General features: G+C 41.0%; 1 protein-coding gene across 1 annotated transcript in view; it reads right to left on the minus strand.

Moving 5' to 3' along the window:
* KIF14 (kinesin family member 14) overlaps positions 1 to 20,320 on the minus strand; it is a 67,884-nt gene that overhangs the window by 19,176 nt on the left and 28,388 nt on the right. Inside the window, exons 18-26 of the mRNA XM_077824940.1 lie at positions 20,143 to 20,269; positions 19,327 to 19,420; positions 18,176 to 18,314; positions 11,326 to 11,423; positions 3,974 to 4,068; positions 2,640 to 2,861; positions 2,320 to 2,504; positions 1,518 to 1,676; positions 353 to 475 (exon numbers count right to left, since the gene is read on the minus strand). Coding sequence (XP_077681066.1) covers positions 353 to 475; positions 1,518 to 1,676; positions 2,320 to 2,504; positions 2,640 to 2,861; positions 3,974 to 4,068; positions 11,326 to 11,423; positions 18,176 to 18,314; positions 19,327 to 19,420; positions 20,143 to 20,269 — 1,242 coding nt within the window. The remainder of the gene's footprint in view (positions 1 to 352; positions 476 to 1,517; positions 1,677 to 2,319; positions 2,505 to 2,639; positions 2,862 to 3,973; positions 4,069 to 11,325; positions 11,424 to 18,175; positions 18,315 to 19,326; positions 19,421 to 20,142; positions 20,270 to 20,320) is intronic.

Here is a 20,320-nt window from a genome sequence, read left to right on the forward strand (position 1 = left end):
TAATTGAAGGATTAAATCAATATTTTCTCCCCTCCATTATATCAAGTTAACAGTAATTGAAAATTTTTTCATAATAGTAGGCAAAACATTTTCAGACAAGATTTTGTTAAGTTGATATTGTATCTTTAAAAGGGTCCAATTATAGTAACAAAGATACACCTTGCAGAGGTTTTATCTATAACAAATACAGATGCATATACAGTCTATACTACCATATCATATATTATTATTGTATGAACTCCAGGATTTCACAAAGCAAGGTATAAGTTTCCAACCCATATGTGTTACAGCATAAAAGTATTAGCAGCTATCACTAAAAACTGACCCTCAAGCCACAAACTCTCTCTCTCACCTCATTTTGTTGATACTGTTTCAAAAGTTCTTTCTGCATCTCTCTTGTTTTTTTCTGTACAGAATCCAAGAGACTCTTCAGTCCTGAACCTACTCCATCATAAATGGCAAGTATAAAATCTTCCTAAAAAATATTCAATATTTTTAACGTTCAAATAATGGTTTAAAAAACTGACATTTGCATCAATGAATTTGTAACATTTTGTTATATTAGGCAAATTGACCAACACAGACAGACCAACCCTTACGCCCAAATTAGACCTAATGTAGTCAATAGGGCTCTGATAATGCTTTCCCTTTGAGAAATCTGTATCTTCAGCTCTAATTCAGATTTCTGAGAATTCTTTTTTGTTACAGACTTTTACAGTGAGAATATTAGTGGCAAAAAAAACACACAAAACAAATTATTTTAATTTCAAACTCTGCATACAGGCTGTCAGCACAGGATTCAACCCTTTTTTTTTTTTTTTTTTAAACTTAGCTCTATTGACATGTTTTATCTTTCTCATGGTAAAACAATTTTTAATATTCAGGACTCAGTGTAAACACATAAAACCTGCTATATCACTGCCTTGAGGCCTGGTCTATGCACACATTTTGTATTGGTACATCTATTTGATTAGAGGTAAGATTTTTACCACAATAGCTCTAGTGATACAACCCTAGTGTGGATAATTATATCAGTATAAAGGTACCTTATACTGGGACAGTTTATTCCTCATCCCATATGGCAATAAGTTATACAAACATAAAGATGCCTTATATCAGTATAATTTCAGCCACGCTAGGGAGGTTGTTCCACTTTAACTATATCAGTATACTTATATGACTTAGGGTTATAAACAGGGTTTCAGGGTTTAAGTCAATGACTTGAGAAACACTCTGTTACATTCCAAAGGTGCTATGTAGGACCAAATTTTATGTTACAGATATTACGTTGATGTGACAAAGATACACTGTGTTAGTGTATTAAATGTGCAACTATGAAAATCCGAGTGTAGACATTTTAATTATTTTAAATCTTTCCTTCACACTACTACTGTGAAGAATATACTTTTATAGTATTGAGAAGATACCTTTATTTTGATCCAGTGGAATAGTCACAGTCCATAAAAAATTCTGATATTAATCTTTGAAGGTGTTGTATTCAACTAAATTGTTTTTACCTGTGAAATAGTTGCATCTTCTTTGGTGTCTTCAGAAAGGTGTAGGTCAGATCCTGTAAGTGCTGTCAAATGTCCTACATGTTTTCCTGCTTGTTTCACTATTTGGATTATTTTGTTGTGTGCTTCTGTTACCATTGAGGATATATCTGAACAACAACCCTGAGAAATGAAAATAATAATTTAGTTAGAAAACTTCTGCAATGAAAGTGTAAATGTTTTCAACTGCACATATAAAACAGTGTTTAAACTATCCTGAAGCATTACCAATATCATATCCTTATATTACTAATAAGTGGCTCAGTCACTGTCTCAAATAAAAAGGGAGCCAACCTCGCAAGCACATACAGAAAAATTATTACAATTACACTGCAGGATTAAAAACCATGACTGCAAATATATCTTAGACTAGAATAGAAGAAATAATAAATGGGTTTAAAAAACTCATAATCAATAAGTTTATATAAAATGGCACTGAACAGAAAACAACAAGTCTATCAAATTAAAAAATATCTAAAGAGACAGAACCATTTAAAAGAAAAGAATAACTACGGAGCATAGTTGTGGAAAGTGCTATATATTTATTCATCCAGCAAAGTATTCACGGAGAAGATGATTAATTAAAATTGCTGTAGGCATCTTTATCATATATCTTACCAAGTCAGCTTGTGATCATATGCATTGTGTGCCAGAGTGTTGTTACAAAGTCTACGGCCAATAATATAATAAGAGTATATACATTACACAGCTCTAGATTATTTTTTCTTTCAATTATTTATATGAAAATATAGGGGATATAGTTTACCTGCAAGAGTAATTGTAAATAACCTCCCAAGTTTTTTACACCCTGTCTCAATTCTTCATCAATTTTTAGGGAATCAGTGCACTTTTGGAAACTATTAAGCCAATGTTTTGTTAGAACCACAAGTTGTTCAAAGGCAGAGGTAATTCTTATGCTGCAGGACTGAGTAGCACGATCAAGAGAGAAAACTACAAAAAAAGGAATATTAATCAGAATTTCAGGTCTGCAAATGAAAGCAGGAACATTTATACTTATTATGTGTAAGACATGACAGAATAAACAGTGTAGAATATTTTGTTTATGTTAGTAACAATTAAGCTTACAATTCTCTTGACTTTCTTCATCTTGTTGTTCATAGGCATTTGAAATGGCAGTTACTCCAGTATAAATAGTAAACAAATTAGTTAGGAGACTATCTGCTATACTCTTTTCTTCATGATTCTGTCCTAGTAAATCCAAAGCTGAACCAATTAATTCTTTGCAAATTCCAGGTAGAAATGATTCAGAAGAACTTGAACATATGCTGCCGGATTTATTGACTGAACCTGTATTAATAGAAGAGCAACATGAATTAAAAGTTCCTTACAAAAGTAATGGGTCTGTTAGTTTAATTTTGGTTCCTTCTGTTTCTATGATCTAACTTGAAGGATGAAAAGAATTAGGAAAAATAAATTAGACATACTTCTGTTGAGAAAAGTTAATACACATAAAAGTTTCTATTAGTTAAATGAAAAAAGCACAAAAAGAAAATAAGCATATTTTAAAGTGACATAGATACTAATATACGCTATCACAAAACTATTCTTTCCAATTGCACTTATCAGTAGCTATGATAAAATAAAAACACAGCTGATCTAAAATGAGCAATAAATATAAGTATAAATATTTGGGAGACTCAAGTAACTTCTTATCTCTGAAAAACATGTTTTAAAATTTTAATTTATGAAATTTGTAACCAACAAACCAGAGACAATATCAGAGAAGTTGAGTAACTAGCAACATCTCAAGCAAAGAATTACTCAGTGACTGTATTGGAATTAATAGTCTCTGGTACAACCAACACTAGGCGCCGGGTGACAGCATAATCCTAGGTTTCAGAGTAACAGCCGTGTTAGTCTGTATTCGCAAAAAGAAAAGGAGTCCTTGTGGCACCTTAGAGACTAACCAATTTATTTGAGCATGAGCTTTCGTGAGCTACAGCTCACTTCATCAGATACATACCGTGGAATGCATCTGGTGAAGTGAGCTGTAGCTCACGAAAGCTCATGCTCAAATAAATTGGTTAGTCTCTAAGGTGCCACAAGGACTCCTTTTCTTTTTAGCATAATCCTAGTTAACCTTCAATGGCTAAGTGTAGCAAGTTTCAAGCCAAAACCCTCAGCATGATAGGCAGGAGCCTTGTTCAAGAGGGTTTTACCCTCAAGAAGGATGACACCGATTTAGGCAAAGAAATGTTGTGAAGTCTACAAGCAGGCACAGGAACACCAACAACAAATATGAATATTTTACTTGTAAAATGTCATGCTTCTCATTTTCTTTACAATAAATTCTCAAATTATTATACAGGCATAAATTACTATTAATAATAATAAGCTATAAGTTTCCAGCTTCTCAGTATGAAATAAAAAAGGTAATTGCCATACAAAAGAAAAACCACCTGATAAGTGTGACATATGTAGATCCTGGATTGGCTGCAATTTTATGTCAGACAAACATCCAGAAATTCTCCTGTTCTTCATGAGACTTCTGCTCCTAGAATATGAGGGCATGGAGGGGAAACACAAGAGAGACAGGTCTTTATTTATATTTATTCCAGAAGGTCAGTGGAAAATTGAAGACATTTGCCCTCAGAAAGATTAGTGAGAATCCCACTTATTTTTCAGTGACTGGATCAAAACAGCACAGACCATAGGTGTACCAGTCATCACTGTCCCCTTACATATGAGCCCCGAAATAAAGATCAGGGGAGATCCTCAGTTAATGTAAAGTGTCATACTTCCATTTGAGTCAATGGAATTATGACAATTTACATGAGCTGATGATCTGCCCCTACTCTTCAACTAGAACTCCTGTGTGACTCACTCTTATAACACTGGACCCTCTTCAATTTGATTATATAAGCAGGAACGATGACCAATTAATATAACAGAATTTACCCTCCTCAAGTATCTGCTTCCTCCAAGTTCAGTTCCTTCCAACATGAATGAACAATGCATTCTCCCAGTGGTTCTCAACCAGGTTTCAGGGGGTCCGTCAAGCAGGACCAGTGTTAGACTCGCAGGGGGCCAGGGCAGAAAGCCTAAGCCCTGCCATGCAGGGATGAAGCCTGGGGTCTGAGCCCCACCACCCGGGGCCGAAGCAGAAGCCTGAGCAACTTAGCTTCACAGGGCTATCTGTGGTGTGGACCCCCGGACAATTGCCCTGCTTGCTACTCCTTAATGCTGGCCCTGGCTTTTATATGCAGAAAACAAGTTGTCGTGGCACAGGTGGGCCACTGAGTTTTTAATCACATTGGGGGGGCGGGCCTCAGAAAGAAAATGGTTGAGACGACGTGCATTAGCCTACACACCACCCTATCTACAAGTCTCACCCTCAATCCTAGAATCCTCTGAGAGGGTGGGCTGTCTTGACTCAGCCACAGAAAATGGGAATATAAATTCTCTTTCTGTGCCTGCACAGCACAGACCTTAGGTTCAGAACAGTGGTACCTCAGCAGGCATCTAGGGAAGAGGCTAGACTAACCACTGAGATCTTTTCTTCAGTAAAAAATTACCCCCCCAAAACCATATATTAACTAACACATGGTATCTACCATGAGGTAAAATCCTAGTGCCAACAAGGGAGTTGTAATTTTCACAACCGTTTGCTAGGCAATATAAACCACAGGCTACCTCCTAGCTAACACGCCGCAAAAAACCTTCCACCTTCTATTTCCTACAGTGGGCATACCCTGAAAAGATATAGGACCATAGGGGCATGAACACAAACGGGATGCCATGTTCTTCTACTTATCCCTCTACCAGACAGCTCCCTAAGGTAGTGCAACTCTAAGCACCATGCTCATTTGGTCCGAGTCCCTCCTGACTAGGTAAAAACTCCCACCTACGTAGACATTCTGCTTAGCAGATGCGTCAGACTTATTGATAGCAGATTTCCTTACATTCACTTAAAACAGTAGTATGCCCTCCCTTAGCTATGTGAGGTTCCCGGTGCTATCCAGACAGATCAAATATACTACCACCATAGTGTTATAAGAGTTTATGAGGAAACACCTGCATATCTTGAAGGTGGTCAGTTTAGCTGACCTTAGATTGGGGCAAATTCAATTAAGTAAACTTGAGATATAGACAGTACCTGAAAATCTCAAGCTATGGGGATTTGCAACAGAACAAAGCCCAGTAGCCATACCTGATGAATAGTTGTCAAACTCAAAGCTCTTCCTCTGGAGGAGCCGCTGACTGAGATGGAAATTCTTGAACAGAAACTAGACGAAGTGATGCTCAATTTATCTATTTCAATAACTTGTAAGGCCCCCATTACTTTACTATCTAAGCATCTAACAGTCTTTAATGTATTTCTCTTCTCAACACTTCTGTGAGGTATGGTAGTACTATTAGCCATATATTACAGATGGGGAACTGAGGCAGAGACTGTGACCTGCCCAAGGTCAGACACGAAGACTGTGGCAGAGCAGAGACTTCAACCCAGGTCTCCCCAGTACTAGGCTAGTGCCCTAATCCCTGGACTATCCTTCCTTTCTAAAACCTGGAGAAAACAAAGGACTGCTTCCTCCCTGGTTCATAGGGTTTATGAACATGAAACCTGGGCCTGCCACTTTAGAGAAAAGGCTGATTTTTGGACCCTGTCAGAAGAAAATAACTTCATACAGTCAGCCACCCACCCTTTCTAAGGGAATAAGTGACAATAGCTTTGCTTTTCTCGGTGTCTATTTGCTGGTTGAACAATCTAACACCACGTGTCAGGGGTGGCATCCAAGGACACACAATGCTTTTTCAAAAACAGAAACTGCTAATTACCCAAATCCACACATTTTAAAATGAACTCTTACTCGCTCTCCACGCTAGGGTGACCAGATGTCCTGATTTTATAGGGACTGTCCTGATTTTTGGGTCTTTTTCTTATATAGCAGGGGCAGGCAAACCTTTTGGCTTGAGGGCCACATTGGGTTTCCAAAATTGTATGGAGGGCCGGTTAGGGGAGGCTGTGTCTCCCCAAACATACAGGCGTGGCCTGGCCCCGCCTCCTATCCAACCCTCCAGCTTCTCGCCCCCGACAGCTCCCCGGGGACTCCTGCCCCATCCAACTCCGTCCCCTGACGGCTCCCCGTGGACTCCTGCCCCATCCACCCAACCCGCTCCCTGCAGCCCCATCCAACCCCCTGGTCTCATTCCTGACTTGCCCCCTGGGACCCTTGCCCCATCCAACCCCCCCTGTTCCCCGCTCTGATCACCCTGCCCCCTAGCCACACTCCCGCCCCCTGACCACCACCCCCAACTCCCCTGCCCTCTATCCAACCCCCACCCGCCCCATACTGCGCCACCAGAGCATGGGGTCAAGCCGCAGCTCTGCAACTGCGCTGCCCGGCCACCCAGAGCGTTGCGCCAGTGGCATGCTGAGACTGCAGGGGAGGGGAAACAGCAAGGGAGGTGCCAGGGACTAGCCTCCTGGGCCAAGAGCTCAGGGGCCGGGCCGGAGGGTCCCACAGGCCGGATGTGGCCCACGGGCTGTAGTTTGCCCACCTCTGTTATACAGGCTCCTATTGCCCCTCACCCCATCCCGATTTTTCACATTTGTTGTCTGTTCACCCTACTCCATGCCATGAGGTTCAGTATTTTCTTTTTGCCCTGCTATAATCAACATCACAAACTCCTACAAAGCATATTAAATTCAATTTCCTTCACCATTAATGATGTCACCAAGTGTTACAGAAGAAACAAAGAACCTTGAACTCAGGTGTTGACAGTTCAAAAGCTTTTTCTTTCAATTCACTTTTATACAGGACATTGTTTAAATTAGGCAGATTAAATACACAACTGAGACTCTGACAGTGCACAGAAATAGCATTCCAATTACTGCCCAGCAAGCAACAGACCAGGAAAGCTGTTGCCATTCCAACATTATTCTATTGTTAAACTAATGTTTAGACTAGAAATAAAGAAACTGCCTGTCAGATTCCTTTTAAAGAACTTTTATTTAACCTCAGGGTAGAATTTACTTTGGGCTGTCAGCAACGCATATAAAGATTTACAATCAGCTGAACCAAACTGCTTTACTGCAGAATAACAGTATCATATCTGTGCCCCATAGCAAAGCCATAATTAAGGATCTGTCAGCATTTCCATTATAAGCTACTATTTGCAGGAGTTTGCAATTCAGCCGTAAACACTGTTACAAGGCTAAAACTTCATGTACAAGGTCTTGGCTCAGCTGCAATTTACTTTTTTAAATATGATGCTTTTAAATTATAGAAGTGTAAATAAAACCTTCTGAACCAGACACTATTTTGTATTGCTGATACCTACAAACATTTGAAAAAAAAAATCTGTTTTAGATCCTAATACATTTTTGGTATTTTTTCCCTAACCCCCCCCCCCCACCCCAGCTTCAAGATTTCGAATAGGGCTGTCAAGCAATTAAAAAAATTGTGATTAATCGCACTGTTAAACAATAATATAATATGATTTAATATTTTTGATGTTTTCTACATTTTCAAATGTATTGATTTCAATTACAACACAATACAAAGTGTAGTGTTGATTTTTTATTACAAATATTTGCACTTTAAAAAACAAAAGAAACAGTATTTTTCAATTCATCTACTCCAAGTACTGTAGTGCAATCTCTTTATCATGAAAAGAGAACTTACAAATGTAGAATTAAGTACAATAAAAATCTGCATTCAAAAATAAAACTATGTAAAACTTTAGTGCCTACAAGTCCACTCAGTCCTACTTCTTGTTCAGCCAACCGCTAAGAGAAACAAGTTTGTTTACATTTACAGGAGATAATGCTGCCCGCTTCTTAATTACAATGTTACCTGAAAGTGGGAACAGGTATTCGCATGACACTGTTGTAGCCAGCGTTGCAAGATATTTACATGCCCGATGCGCTTAAGATTCATATGTCCCTTCATGCTTCAACCACCATCCCTTCATGCTTCAACCACATATGTCCATGCTGATGACAGGTTCTGCTCGATAACAATCCAAAGCAGCGCGGACCGACGCATGTTCATTTTCATCATCTGAGTCAGATGCCCCCAGCAGAAGGTTGATTTTCTTTTATGATGGTTTGGGTTCTGTAGTTTCCGCATAAGAGTGTTGCTCTTTTAAGACTTCTGAAAGCATGTTCCACGCCTCATCCCTCAGATTTTGGAAGACATTTCAGATTCTTAAATCTTGGGTCAAATGCTGTAACTATCTTTAGAAATTTCACATTGGTATCTTCTTTGCATTTTGTCGAATTTGCAGTGAAAGTGGTCTTAAAACGAACAAAATTTGCTGGGTCATCATTCGAGACTGCTAGAACATGAAATATATGGCAGAATACGGGTAAAACAGAGCAGGAGACCTACAATTTTCCCCCAAGGAGTTCAGTCACTAATTTAATTAACGCATTTTTTTTTTAAATGAGCGTCATCAGCATGGAAGCATGTCCTCTGGAACGATGGCCGAAGCATGAGGAGGCACATGAATCTTTAGTGCATGTGGAATGTAAATATCTTGCGACGCCAGCTACAACAGTGCCATGCGAATGCCTGTTCTCACTTTCAGGTGACATTGTAATTAAGAAGTGGGCAGCATTATCTCCCTTAAACGTAAACAAATTTGTTTCTCTTAGTGACTGGCTGAACAAGAAGCAGGACTGAACAGACTTGTAGGATCTAAAGTTTTACATTGTTATGTTTGAGAGCAGTTAGGTAACAAAAACCCCCTACTTTTGTAAATTGCACTTTCATGATAAAGAGATTGCACTACAGTATTTGTATGAGGTGAACTGAAAAATACTGTCTTATTTTTACAGTGCAAATATTTGTAATAAAAATAATAAGTGAGCACTGTACACTTTGTATTCTGTGTTGTAAATGAAATCGATATATTTGAAAAAGAAAAACATCCAAAATATTTAATAAATTTCAATTTAACAGTGCGATTAATTTTTTTAATAGTGATTTTTTTGAGTTAATCATGTGTGTTAACTGCGATTAATCGACAGCCCTAATTTAGGATTATAAAGTAACTGCTATGAATGAAAGATAATTATTCTCTTTAGATAACTACTCTCTTTAGTTAAATTTACTGCTTACTTGATGATAGTCCACAATGTTGGATATTATAGCTTTACAATGCACACTGAAAAAGCCATAAAAACTATACTGTACCTATATACACTAAATCTGCCTTTAAAGTTACCCTTTTTTTTTTTTAGTTCTCCCCATGATGTATGAATGTGGCCTGAGGTGGGGGGGGGGGGATTTTTTTTTTTTTTTTTTTTTGAAGTTCAGGTACAAATTCATGTCCACACAACCTTAACTCTGCCCCTCAGAGCTGGCAATAGCCACGGGGAATTATCTGCATGTAACTCCAGCTTTATTCACTGTATTAGGTATAACTGTACTGAATGGTGGAGGAAGCTGTAGTAGCTTGGAAGAGCTGTGATTGTGATACAAGGTAACCTGGGAGACTGTGGCCCTCTGGGGGTGGTGTGAGCCTGGGTGTGTAATCACATGAAAGAGGTGCAAGGAAGGGAAAAAAAAAAAAAGTTGCCTTTGTCCCTTGACAGACCCAGTATGCCTCATTTCATCACTGCGCTGTGTAGACTGTGTCACTAGCAGGGCCTGGGGGCCATGGGGATTGTCAGCAGTTAGGTGGGCAAAGAACATGGTCTGTGATTTTAAGGAAGGGTAAGTGAAAGGATAATGTTTGATGATCTAGTGTGCCTACGGTGAAGAAGTTGTGAAAGGGTTTGAAGGAGTTGTAAAATTTAGTATATGTGGAGTTCTCTCTGTGGAATAAGAAAAGCATGAAAGTGTAGGGAGCTCCTGTGCAATACATAGCTAAGGCAAGTGAGAATATCTGTTATGGGCTTATTGGGGCTGACTTAAGACTGCACTGGCATTTACTGTAACTCTGTATTTCCTGGTTTTCACTAGTTTGAGCTTTGCTCAACTCGATGTTCTGGAAGGGTGTCAGCTATCACCAGGCAACCTTAACTCTGCATTAAAGTACAGGATTTTTTTTGGACATTTAATAGATATACTGGCAAACCACTGTTTGTATAGCCACTGTCAAGTCCATGTGACTGGTTCCTCTGACCATTTGTCTAGAGGATTTTTTTTTTTATATATCTCAGGAATTAAATTGATTGCTAGTTTATAAAGGTAAGTCGAGACACTCTCCAAACTATCTTAAGTTAATTGACAATCAATTAGGTACAAACTTTACTGCAGACAAGCCTTAAAATAGACCTCCAGCAAAAGTACTGCAAAAAATTCAACATTCTTGATATCTCCAAGGGAAAACATAAGGAAAAAAAGGTATTAGAAAAACCCACACCTTTCAGGCCTCCTAGGTACATCATAAAGTAACAAGATGGGGAATATGTATATATATATATTTTTTAAAAGGTCACTTAAGAAAAGATACAAAAAAATCACTGCTAAGTGCATCACATTCACAACAGAAAGTCATTAATATGCATGAAGAGCATACTTCAGCCATTCCAAAAATACATGAAATTATATTTATTTTATCACTATTGGCATAATGTGTACAAAAGAGCCTCAGAGCTTTCTAAGGTATTATATCAGTACAATTCCACCCTCCTCACCAATACGCAAGTTGAATGGCGAATAATTTTTAACGTGTCAGCACTGTAATAAGGCAAATAAAATAAATGTAAATTTATTGAGACATTTAATTATACCAATCAACAAGTTTCTGAAAATGTAATTTTTAATATAAAAAATTAGAATAATAAATTATTTACCTCCTTCTGGAAAAGGAAGAAATGGATGTAGTTGTAAGGTCAGGTTCCCACTCATCAGCAGGATCATAAAATACATCAGCTTTGTTACTACCATTACTCTGAAAGGAGAAGAAAATCCAGTTCTTTTAGCTATGCTAAAAAGAGGAATGGTATAATAAAAGCTTACAATTTATTTGTAAAGAAAGTAGGCTGGTCTTTAACACTAGCATTTGCCTTTGAAATAAATGTTTGTTGGCTTGCTTGTTAAGGTTATGTCTACATTAGACCTCTGTGTCTCAAGTTAACTGATCGTAATTAACTTGAAGTACTTAATATATTTGTAACTGCTAATGCAGAAACATCTCCACAGACTTGTTGCAGGCTACAAACTTTTATTGAGTGTCCACACTAGCCTTTACAAACGAGATAAAAGTTTAGGGAAGACAATGTCCAGCCTCCTGGATTTGGGGAAGCCAAGGACAAAACTACTTTACAGCTCACTCCCTAAAGCAGAACAATAAAGACTCAATGCATTTAGATTTCACTAAAGTTTCTTGCATTATAACAACATTTAGAATTACATAACAATTCTAGCCATATTTTTCCATATGTAATGGCAAAACTAGAGGTTAGGTGCTAAGACCAAAGCAGTTCCTAACGGTAAATATACCTAAATGCACTTTTTTTATTTGATATACATACATAGAAACAGAATTTCCCCCAACTCCCTCCCCACACCTCCGTTTACAAAATTTGAACCAGATAATACTGAAAGAAGAATTCTGGAGCTTTCTTTTTAAATTTCTGATTTCAGATACCCACATTTGTCTGAAGAAATTACTCTTTCAGATGAAAGGGTTTCATGTTTCACCATTTGAGGGGCAATTTTCTTTTAAAGGTTTGATAAATATTACAGAATAACATTTTCCAAACATGAAAAGCCAGTATTTTTTCCATTGAGAAAATTTTTTTCAAATGGTATTTTTGGGGCTCCAGGGGCTCAAACTGTCTTTTCAAATTCCAAGCTTGAGTTAGGCCTGTTCTACACTACAAAAAGTTAGGTCGCTGTGTCAACCTGGTTGTACACTTAAATGTCTCTGCCACTGATGTGTGTGCCCCATTACACTGACATAGAGACACCAGCTCCCTGAGCAGCATTGCGCTATGGTCAACTTGTAGAAAGCGACACAGCTCAAGTGAAGACATGAGTTACCCATGTCGACCCGAAAAGTCCGCCAGCAGCTGCCCCACAATGCCTAACGCTGACTGCTCTGGTCACAATTGTTAACTCCAGGGGTCATGCATATCAGAAGTCCCTCCACGTTTAAAACCCCTCATGTATTTTGAAATGGCTTTTCCTAGTTGTCCAGCTGGGTGAGCACAACTCTATCTGCTCTCCCTTGCTGTATGCAACTTCCCAGCTGACTATGTCAGCTACACACTCCAGATGCACTCCTGCCTGGAGTAGACAGGAGCTATTGGATCTCCTGGGGCTGCGGAGAAAAGGACTGTGCAGGCACAGCTCTGAACCAGCTGTAGAAGTGTCCACATCTATGAACAAAAAGAACAGGAGTACTTGTGGCTACTGCCGTTTGAACTGCTTATGTGCCGGGGCTGACATGTATAGACACAGGATTTTCAGAGTGGTGCGGAAGTCCTTGAGGCCATGCAACTTGCTGTCTGTTTGCTCTGCAAATAGGGCCCCCCCCCGTCGAAGGGCAGGTCTTGCAATGACTGCTGGGCCTCAGTGGACAACCCAGAGAGGAGCAGCCAAGAGACTCGCCGCATGGAGATAGCAGAAGCCCTGGTGCAGGCAGCAGCATCTGATGTTGCCTGGAGGGCCGCCTCAGCCACAGTCGTGCCCTCATAGAGGATCACTCGGAACTCCTTCTTAGAAGCCATGGGGAGCGACCCTTCGAACTTGGTCATTGCTTGCCAAATACTGAAGTCATATCGGTCAAGGAGGGCTTGGTGGTTGGCTACTCTCACCTGAAGGCTGGAAGACTAAAACTTTATGTCCGAAAAGATCCAACCTCCTCAAGTCTTTATTTTTGGGGGTGGCGCCGGGTTGTCCCTGCCTCTCCTTGTGGTTAACCACCTCGATCACAAGGGAATTGGGGGCTGGGTCGGAGTATAGGTATTCGTGCCCTTGTCTTGGCATGAAGTACTTAGGTTTGGCCCTTTTAGAGATAGAGGCCAGGGAAGAGGGGGTCTGCCACAGAGCATTACTGATTTTGGAGACCCCTTCATGAAGGGATAGGGCCACCCTGGTGGGAGCAGAGGAACAGAGGACGTCAAAACAGAGAGTCCGAGGGCTCTTCCAATTCCTCTGCCTGAAGCCCAAGGTTAGAAGCGACCCTCTTCAAAAGTTCCTGGTGCGCTTTGGTGTCATCCTGAGGAACTGGGTGAGGGGGGCCCCCATGATAGCCTCATCTGGCAAGGATGCCAGTGCTGCAGGAATCTCCATGCCCATTGGTGGTCCAGCAGCTTGCTCTCCTGGACACGCAGGGTCTTACCCCCTGAAGCCTCGAGCATCGGAGGGGGATGGGATACTGAGGCTGCTAGCCTCTCCGAGGCTCTCAACACCAATTGGGCATCCTGGGAAGGTTGAGTGAACCCCCAGGGTGCTGGCCACTGCGCTTGGTTTTGGTGCTGATAATATACTGCCGACCACTGGGGCAGGTTTTGGTGCTGATAATATAGTCAGCACTGCCACTACTGGGGCTTGTCCCGCGGTCAGGGAACCTCGCTCTGAGCCAGAGCTACCAGCGGAGCAGTCGGTACCAGGCGACCAGGATTGGGCTGAGTGGTGGCTCTTGTCCGACCGGTGCCTGTTGCTGCATCCCGAAGCCAACCTGTCCAAGCGACATTGTCTTGGTCTGGGTCTTGGGGACTGATGGTGTTCAGAGGATCTGCATCGGATACCCAGAAATCCATGCCTCATGCTACTCGACTGGTACCGGGACACCGAACAGGACCGTGAGCTACTATGGGCCGGTTGCCAGGAGGACCATCCTCAGTAGGGCAATATCCTTCTTGGAGACGGGTCATGACGGCCCTGCAATTCACAGTCTCTGGTGTCTGATTGGCCCCGGGATCATTACCGGGCACTTGGAGACAATTGGGGTTGGTCCTAGAGTTCCTGCTGGGTGGTGTGTGCCCCAGAGAGTCTGCATCAAATCCACGGGCGAGGTACGCCTTGACTCCCTTGATTAGTGCCCCCATGCAGGGACCGAAGAGGGCTCAGATGAGCCTGCCTCTCTAGTCCTGAGGTGTGACTGCTTCGGGCAGGTGAGCAATGGTGAGATGTCCCTCTCTATGGGGAATGGTGCCGCTGAGGCAGGGACACGTGTATGGATCCCAACGCGGGTTTTCCCCGAGACTGGGATACCGCTGGAGCTGGTGAGCGTGACACTGAGGATCAGGACCTCCTGAGCTGCTTGAAGGCCTTTGGGCGTGAACAGCACCTGAAGCTGGCTGCAGCCTGCACGGCTATCTGGGGTAGGCTGCACCGCTCTACCTGAGCTGGGACCCGAGTTCCCAATGGGGGCTTTGAGCTACCTGGCACAGGTCGTGGCTCTCCCCCAGCCCTCTCCTTTCCCTTATGGGACGTAGGAGATCTTCCGCTCACAATCTTTTTCGGTTTCTTCACTGGAGCAGTGGAGGGGGACCGGTGCTGGCTCCTGGATGGCACCAGCAGAGCACTGCGCACAGAGGCCGCAGTCCTCACCACTGCTCCGGTGCCAGAGTGAGTCCTGACTCCATCAGGAGCACTTTCAGACAGATATCGCGCTCCTTCTTCGTCCTAGGTTTGAAGGACTTGCAGATACGGCACTTGTCACTTTTGTGCCCTTCACCTCAGCACCTTAGGCAGCTGGTATGTGGATCACTGATGGGCATAGGCCATTTACAGCGTTCGCAGGGCTTAAAGCCTGGGGACTGGGGCAATCCCCGTCCCCTGGCCAAGTCCCATTCAGGACTATCAAAGAGTTGGGAAATACTACTAAGGATAACTAAGAACTACTAACTAAATACACAACATTACAGGTTTTCAAATTTTGCAAGAACTAAGAATGAAACAATGCTAGCCGAAGCAGAAGTTCCAGCACCACCACTGACTGCAAGAAGGAACTGAGGGTGGAGGGAGCTGGTGGCACCCCTTATACTGCGCCGTGTGGGCACCACTCCAGAGGGCAACAGAGCCAGTCCCCTGCAGATACCGCTAAGAGAAAAACTTCTGGCACCGGTGCATGTGGCGAGCACACACACCTAATATGGAATGCACATGAGCAACCGCTCAAAGAAGTAGCCTCCCTTTCTGTTGATGTACTCTGTAATAAGGTGAACTAGGGCCAAAACAGGAACGTGCATGCTGTCTATTGCTCCACCGCAGTTTGGGAACCCCATAACTGAAAAGACATCCACTATACCCTGCACATAGAGAGTCACAGTCCTGCACAGCATGATTAATGGCCCTGCACTTTTGCATGACAATGGCCCCCCACAGTGGATTTTCCTACTGACTGGTAGCAATCCAGCATTGTAAATTTCCACAGTGTGTTCACCACTTGTTTCTCCACTGTCAGTGCAGCTCTCAGTTTGGTGCCCCTGCATCAGACGGCTTCAGCGAGCTCAGCACACAGATCCAGGAATGTGGCCTTGGACATCCAAACGTTCTGCAGCCACTGCTCATCATCCCAAATCTGCATTATGATGCAATCCCACCACTCAGTGCTCATTTCTTGGTCCCAGTAGTGGCACTCCACTATTTGCAGCAGTTCTGTGAATGCCACCAACAACCTTGAATTGGTTCTTGCTATGTATCACACCAAAGTGACTGCCAGGAAATCATCCCCACGGTTCTTCTTTGCAGCTCTGCAAATACCGGAGAATCATGCGTCCTGTGCTTGCAACACCCAGGACAACAGTGCAGAGCTGTTCAGACACCATGTTCTGTCAGAGATGACAGACAGTGACAAGTCTCACACACATTCATGGAAATTGAAAATAGGCAATAAAAATGATAGGATACAGATATTATGGAATGGAGTACACTGCATTATGGGAAGTTGACCCCTTGCTCTTAGTCACTTCTACGCTATCCATTTCTGCCCCACCTTGCATTGCCAAAACTACCCAAAAGAGAGCACACTGAGTGTGTTGCACTTTGGGATACCTCCCTATGGTGCACTGCACATTGACACAAGCACTCCCGGTGAATACACGCAGCACCGACACAAGGAGCCAAGTATGCACATGCACAGGAGATATACTAACCGTAGTGGCTGTATGCTGACATAAGTTGTGTCAGCAAAACTTTGTAGTGTAGACACAGCCTGAATGCTCCATCAGAATTAGTGTTTTTGAAATGTTTGAAGGAATTTAGTTTAGAAACAGCAAAAATCAAAATGTTTGATTATAACCTTGACATAGCACATTGTTTTCTACTAATTTTTCAACAATGCATGAGGCTGTGCACAAAATAAATGCTGAAAGGAAAAAAGAACAAGTGTGCATATATCCACACCATCTGAATATACACACTGAAGTACATATAAACTAATTAAGACAAACTGTTTTATGGTCCCACTTGATAGCTTTGGACCCTTCCTGCATTGCAGCCAGCTCTCACCTCTGAATACCATCTACTATGTTTGTTTTAGTATGCAATTAGATTACACCCTCACATATTGCACACACTGAAGAAAAGATACTGCACTCTGCAAAGCTCCTGAAATGAGAACTGGAATGCAGCAGAAAGACCACTCTTTGTGCCCTCCTAAAAATGGAAGGAATCTGAAGAGGCCCAGCAGATTGGGTGAACTTTTTACTAGGCTTCGTAAGCTACCAGTTCTAAAACTTCACACAATGTATAAATCCATGGTTCTCTTTAGGACATATTGTCCTAGAACATGGGCAATTTACACTGTGCTTATATGTTTATAAAGAATTGTACAAAGATGGGTTTATTTCCTCTGACACATTTTCCTCCTGCACAGACCTCCTGCACTACCATTTTAACTTTGATACGCCATGGGAAAAGAAGTTGCATACATACAAGACTAAATAAAAAGGGCAATATAATTATGAAGGTGTTGTCTGCATTCATGAAATTTCAAATTTTAAAAGTTTTTTTTTAAATAATGTACAACTGTGGAGTCAAATACAGATACCTTTCTTCTTTTTTCCTGCCCCCCCACCCCTTCCTTTGCACGTGCTCTTGTTATGTACAAAGCATTAATGTTAACACCATCTACCCTAATACAAAACACTGCATGTACAAAGGGAACAAGGTATAAATTCTATAGTTTCTCTAAAGGAGATGTAATTAGAGTGATGGAAATTTTTGCTGCATTTCACTAATATAGTTTAAAGAACAGTTTATTAGGAGACAGATGCTTTACATTGAAAAAAGGTCTTTAAACCCTTTTCCAACCCTTCAACATCTAAGATTGCACTTGAAAACAAGGATCTAGCTGAATGTCAAATTATGTGTTTGACTAGCAAGATCCAAAAACTAGTGAAAATTTGAAAAAAAAATCCATAAAACTTTTTAAATCGATATTTTCTCCAAATGTGTGAGCACGTGCACATGCACACACACACCCAGTTACAAACATGGTCCAAGTCCAGAAGGCATCACTCAGTTTTTGCTAAGTAAATGAGAGCTTTACCTGAGGAAGGATGGAGTAAATGTAAAATGCATAAAACTGAGTAAAAACTAGGATTTCCCCTACCTACATAAAAAGCACAGATGTTTAGTTCATTAAAAATCTGTCAAATTCTGGACTCTAACTCCTGTTTGATTTCATCGATATAGCGTAAATTAAATGTTTACAATTAGTGAAGTTTTTCTTCAATTCTTACAGACCTCATAGAGTTCTTTCATTGCTGCTAGCTTATATTCAAACTTCTCCAGGCTCCAGAAAGTTGCAATTTCCAGCTTGAGGTTACGAACCAGCACTTTAACAGAAGGTCCAGTGCCATTTCCTTGTTCTGATATATCATGTCTAATTTTAAAAAAAATACAAAAGCTATGATCACCGAAATTAACAAAAGAGTGGACTAGTGGAACACTATGAGGCTAATAGTTTGCCAATAGTAGACAAAGATTAGTTTTGAGAAATTTGGCTTGCTTAAGTAACAAATAATATCAAGGGGATAATTAAAATAATAGAACCATAGAACTGGAAGGGACCTCTAGAGGTCATCTAGTCCAGTCCTCTGCACTAGATGGCAGGACAAAATATTATCTAGACCATTCCTGACAGGTGTTTGTCTAACCTGCTCTTAAAAATCTCCGATGATGGAGATTCCACAACCTCCCTAGGCAATTTATTCCAGTGCTTAACCACCCTAACAGTTAGGAAGTTTTTCCTAATGTCCAACCTAAACCTCCCTTGCTGCAATTTAAGCCCACTGCTTTTTGTCCTATCCTCAGGAGGTTAAGAAACAAAATTTTTCTTCCTCCTCCTTGTAACAACCTTTTACATACTTGAAAACTTATGTCCCCTCAGAGTCCTCTTTTCCAGACTAAACAAACCCAATTTTCCCATCTTCCCTCAAAGGTCATGTTTTCTAGACCTTTAATCATTTTTGTCACTCTTCTCTGGACTCTCTCCAATTTGTCCACATCCTTCCTGAAATCTGGCACCCAGAACTGGACACAATACTCCAGTTGAGGCCTAATCAGTGCGGAGTAGAGCAGAAGAATTACTTCTCGCGTATCTTGCTTACAACACTCCTACTAATACAGGAGTAATCAGGTTGGTTCGGTAAAATTTTCTTGTAATACAGTCAGATTCAAGGGAGAAATTCCAAAATAGTATACAAGATCCTGGCTCTTGAGAAGCCTTAAATAGAAGTTTCTCTGTTGTGTATTTATTATAAGTGAGTTTACTCAAAATAGCTTGCAAACCAAGAGTAATAAGCAAAAGTTTTCTAAGAAAAAGCTCATTCCACATCTAACATCAAGTTCAGTTATTTTTTACACGTGCCTTGTGTGTGAATTAGGAAACTCACCTGCAGAAGACTGTGTGCTTTCCTAATTTGCTACTAATGGTATTGGCCTCCTGGATCATCAGAGAGAGTTTCATAGAATTCCAGTTAGGCTTAACTAAATAAAAAACACATAAGATCATGATTGACTGGATCAAACATACTGAAATGATCCCAGATCAAAAAAGGAGACCTTTAAAGGAGTTTGGTGGACAAGGCAGTCACACGGACTTCCAATTTACTGAAAACACTAAAAGACAGATAACACTTTCAAAGGATATTTCAAAACTGGAATGCCATTTAAATCATGGCAGGTATCACATTTGAATGGTTTCAGAAACAAATACATTTTACCTTCCTGCTCTAGTCCTCCAGTCTCCACAACTGTGTTTCCTGCTCTTTCCCACAAAGCCTAGACCATCTGATAATGGGAGAACCTTTGGGTCTGCTGAGGAAGCATGCTAATCTACATGTTTGTTTGTTCACCCAGATCAACTAAATGTGAACAAAGTATCACTCTAGCGCTGCCTGATGTGCATGTCTCAAGAAGGGCAAGGATTGCATCCAAACAGTAAAGATGAAGATCTTATAACTTCAATTCCACCAAGATAACATGTTGGGGTAAGAGACTAAGCTACTAGGATCCCATCTCAGCTAGAAATGCAGCAATTTTCTCACAAGAAGAATGGTGAAAACAGAGACTAAAGAGGTGTGTCTGTCAGAAAGTAAACATCCCAGCAAGCGGGAAGAGAAGGGGAGAAAGGCTCTCCATTGCCTGATGGCAGATGAAATAATGAATTGAAAGTTATACTGTACACAACCTCCCTCCTCCCCACATACTAGTTATTGTTTTATTCCCATTTCCACGATTCTGTTGGAGAATTTCTATTTCTTTAGCAATTTTCTGCTTCTCAGCCTCCAGAGCTTCAAGAATCTTTGCATGACGAATAGTATGATCTTCTAAAGCCTAAAGAAAAGACATATAGATCCATCCATGACAATGTTTTTACAAAAAGCA

Source organism: Eretmochelys imbricata, chromosome 8 (assembly GCF_965152235.1).
Source record: "Eretmochelys imbricata isolate rEreImb1 chromosome 8, rEreImb1.hap1, whole genome shotgun sequence".
NCBI lineage: Eukaryota > Metazoa > Chordata > Testudines > Cheloniidae > Eretmochelys > Eretmochelys imbricata.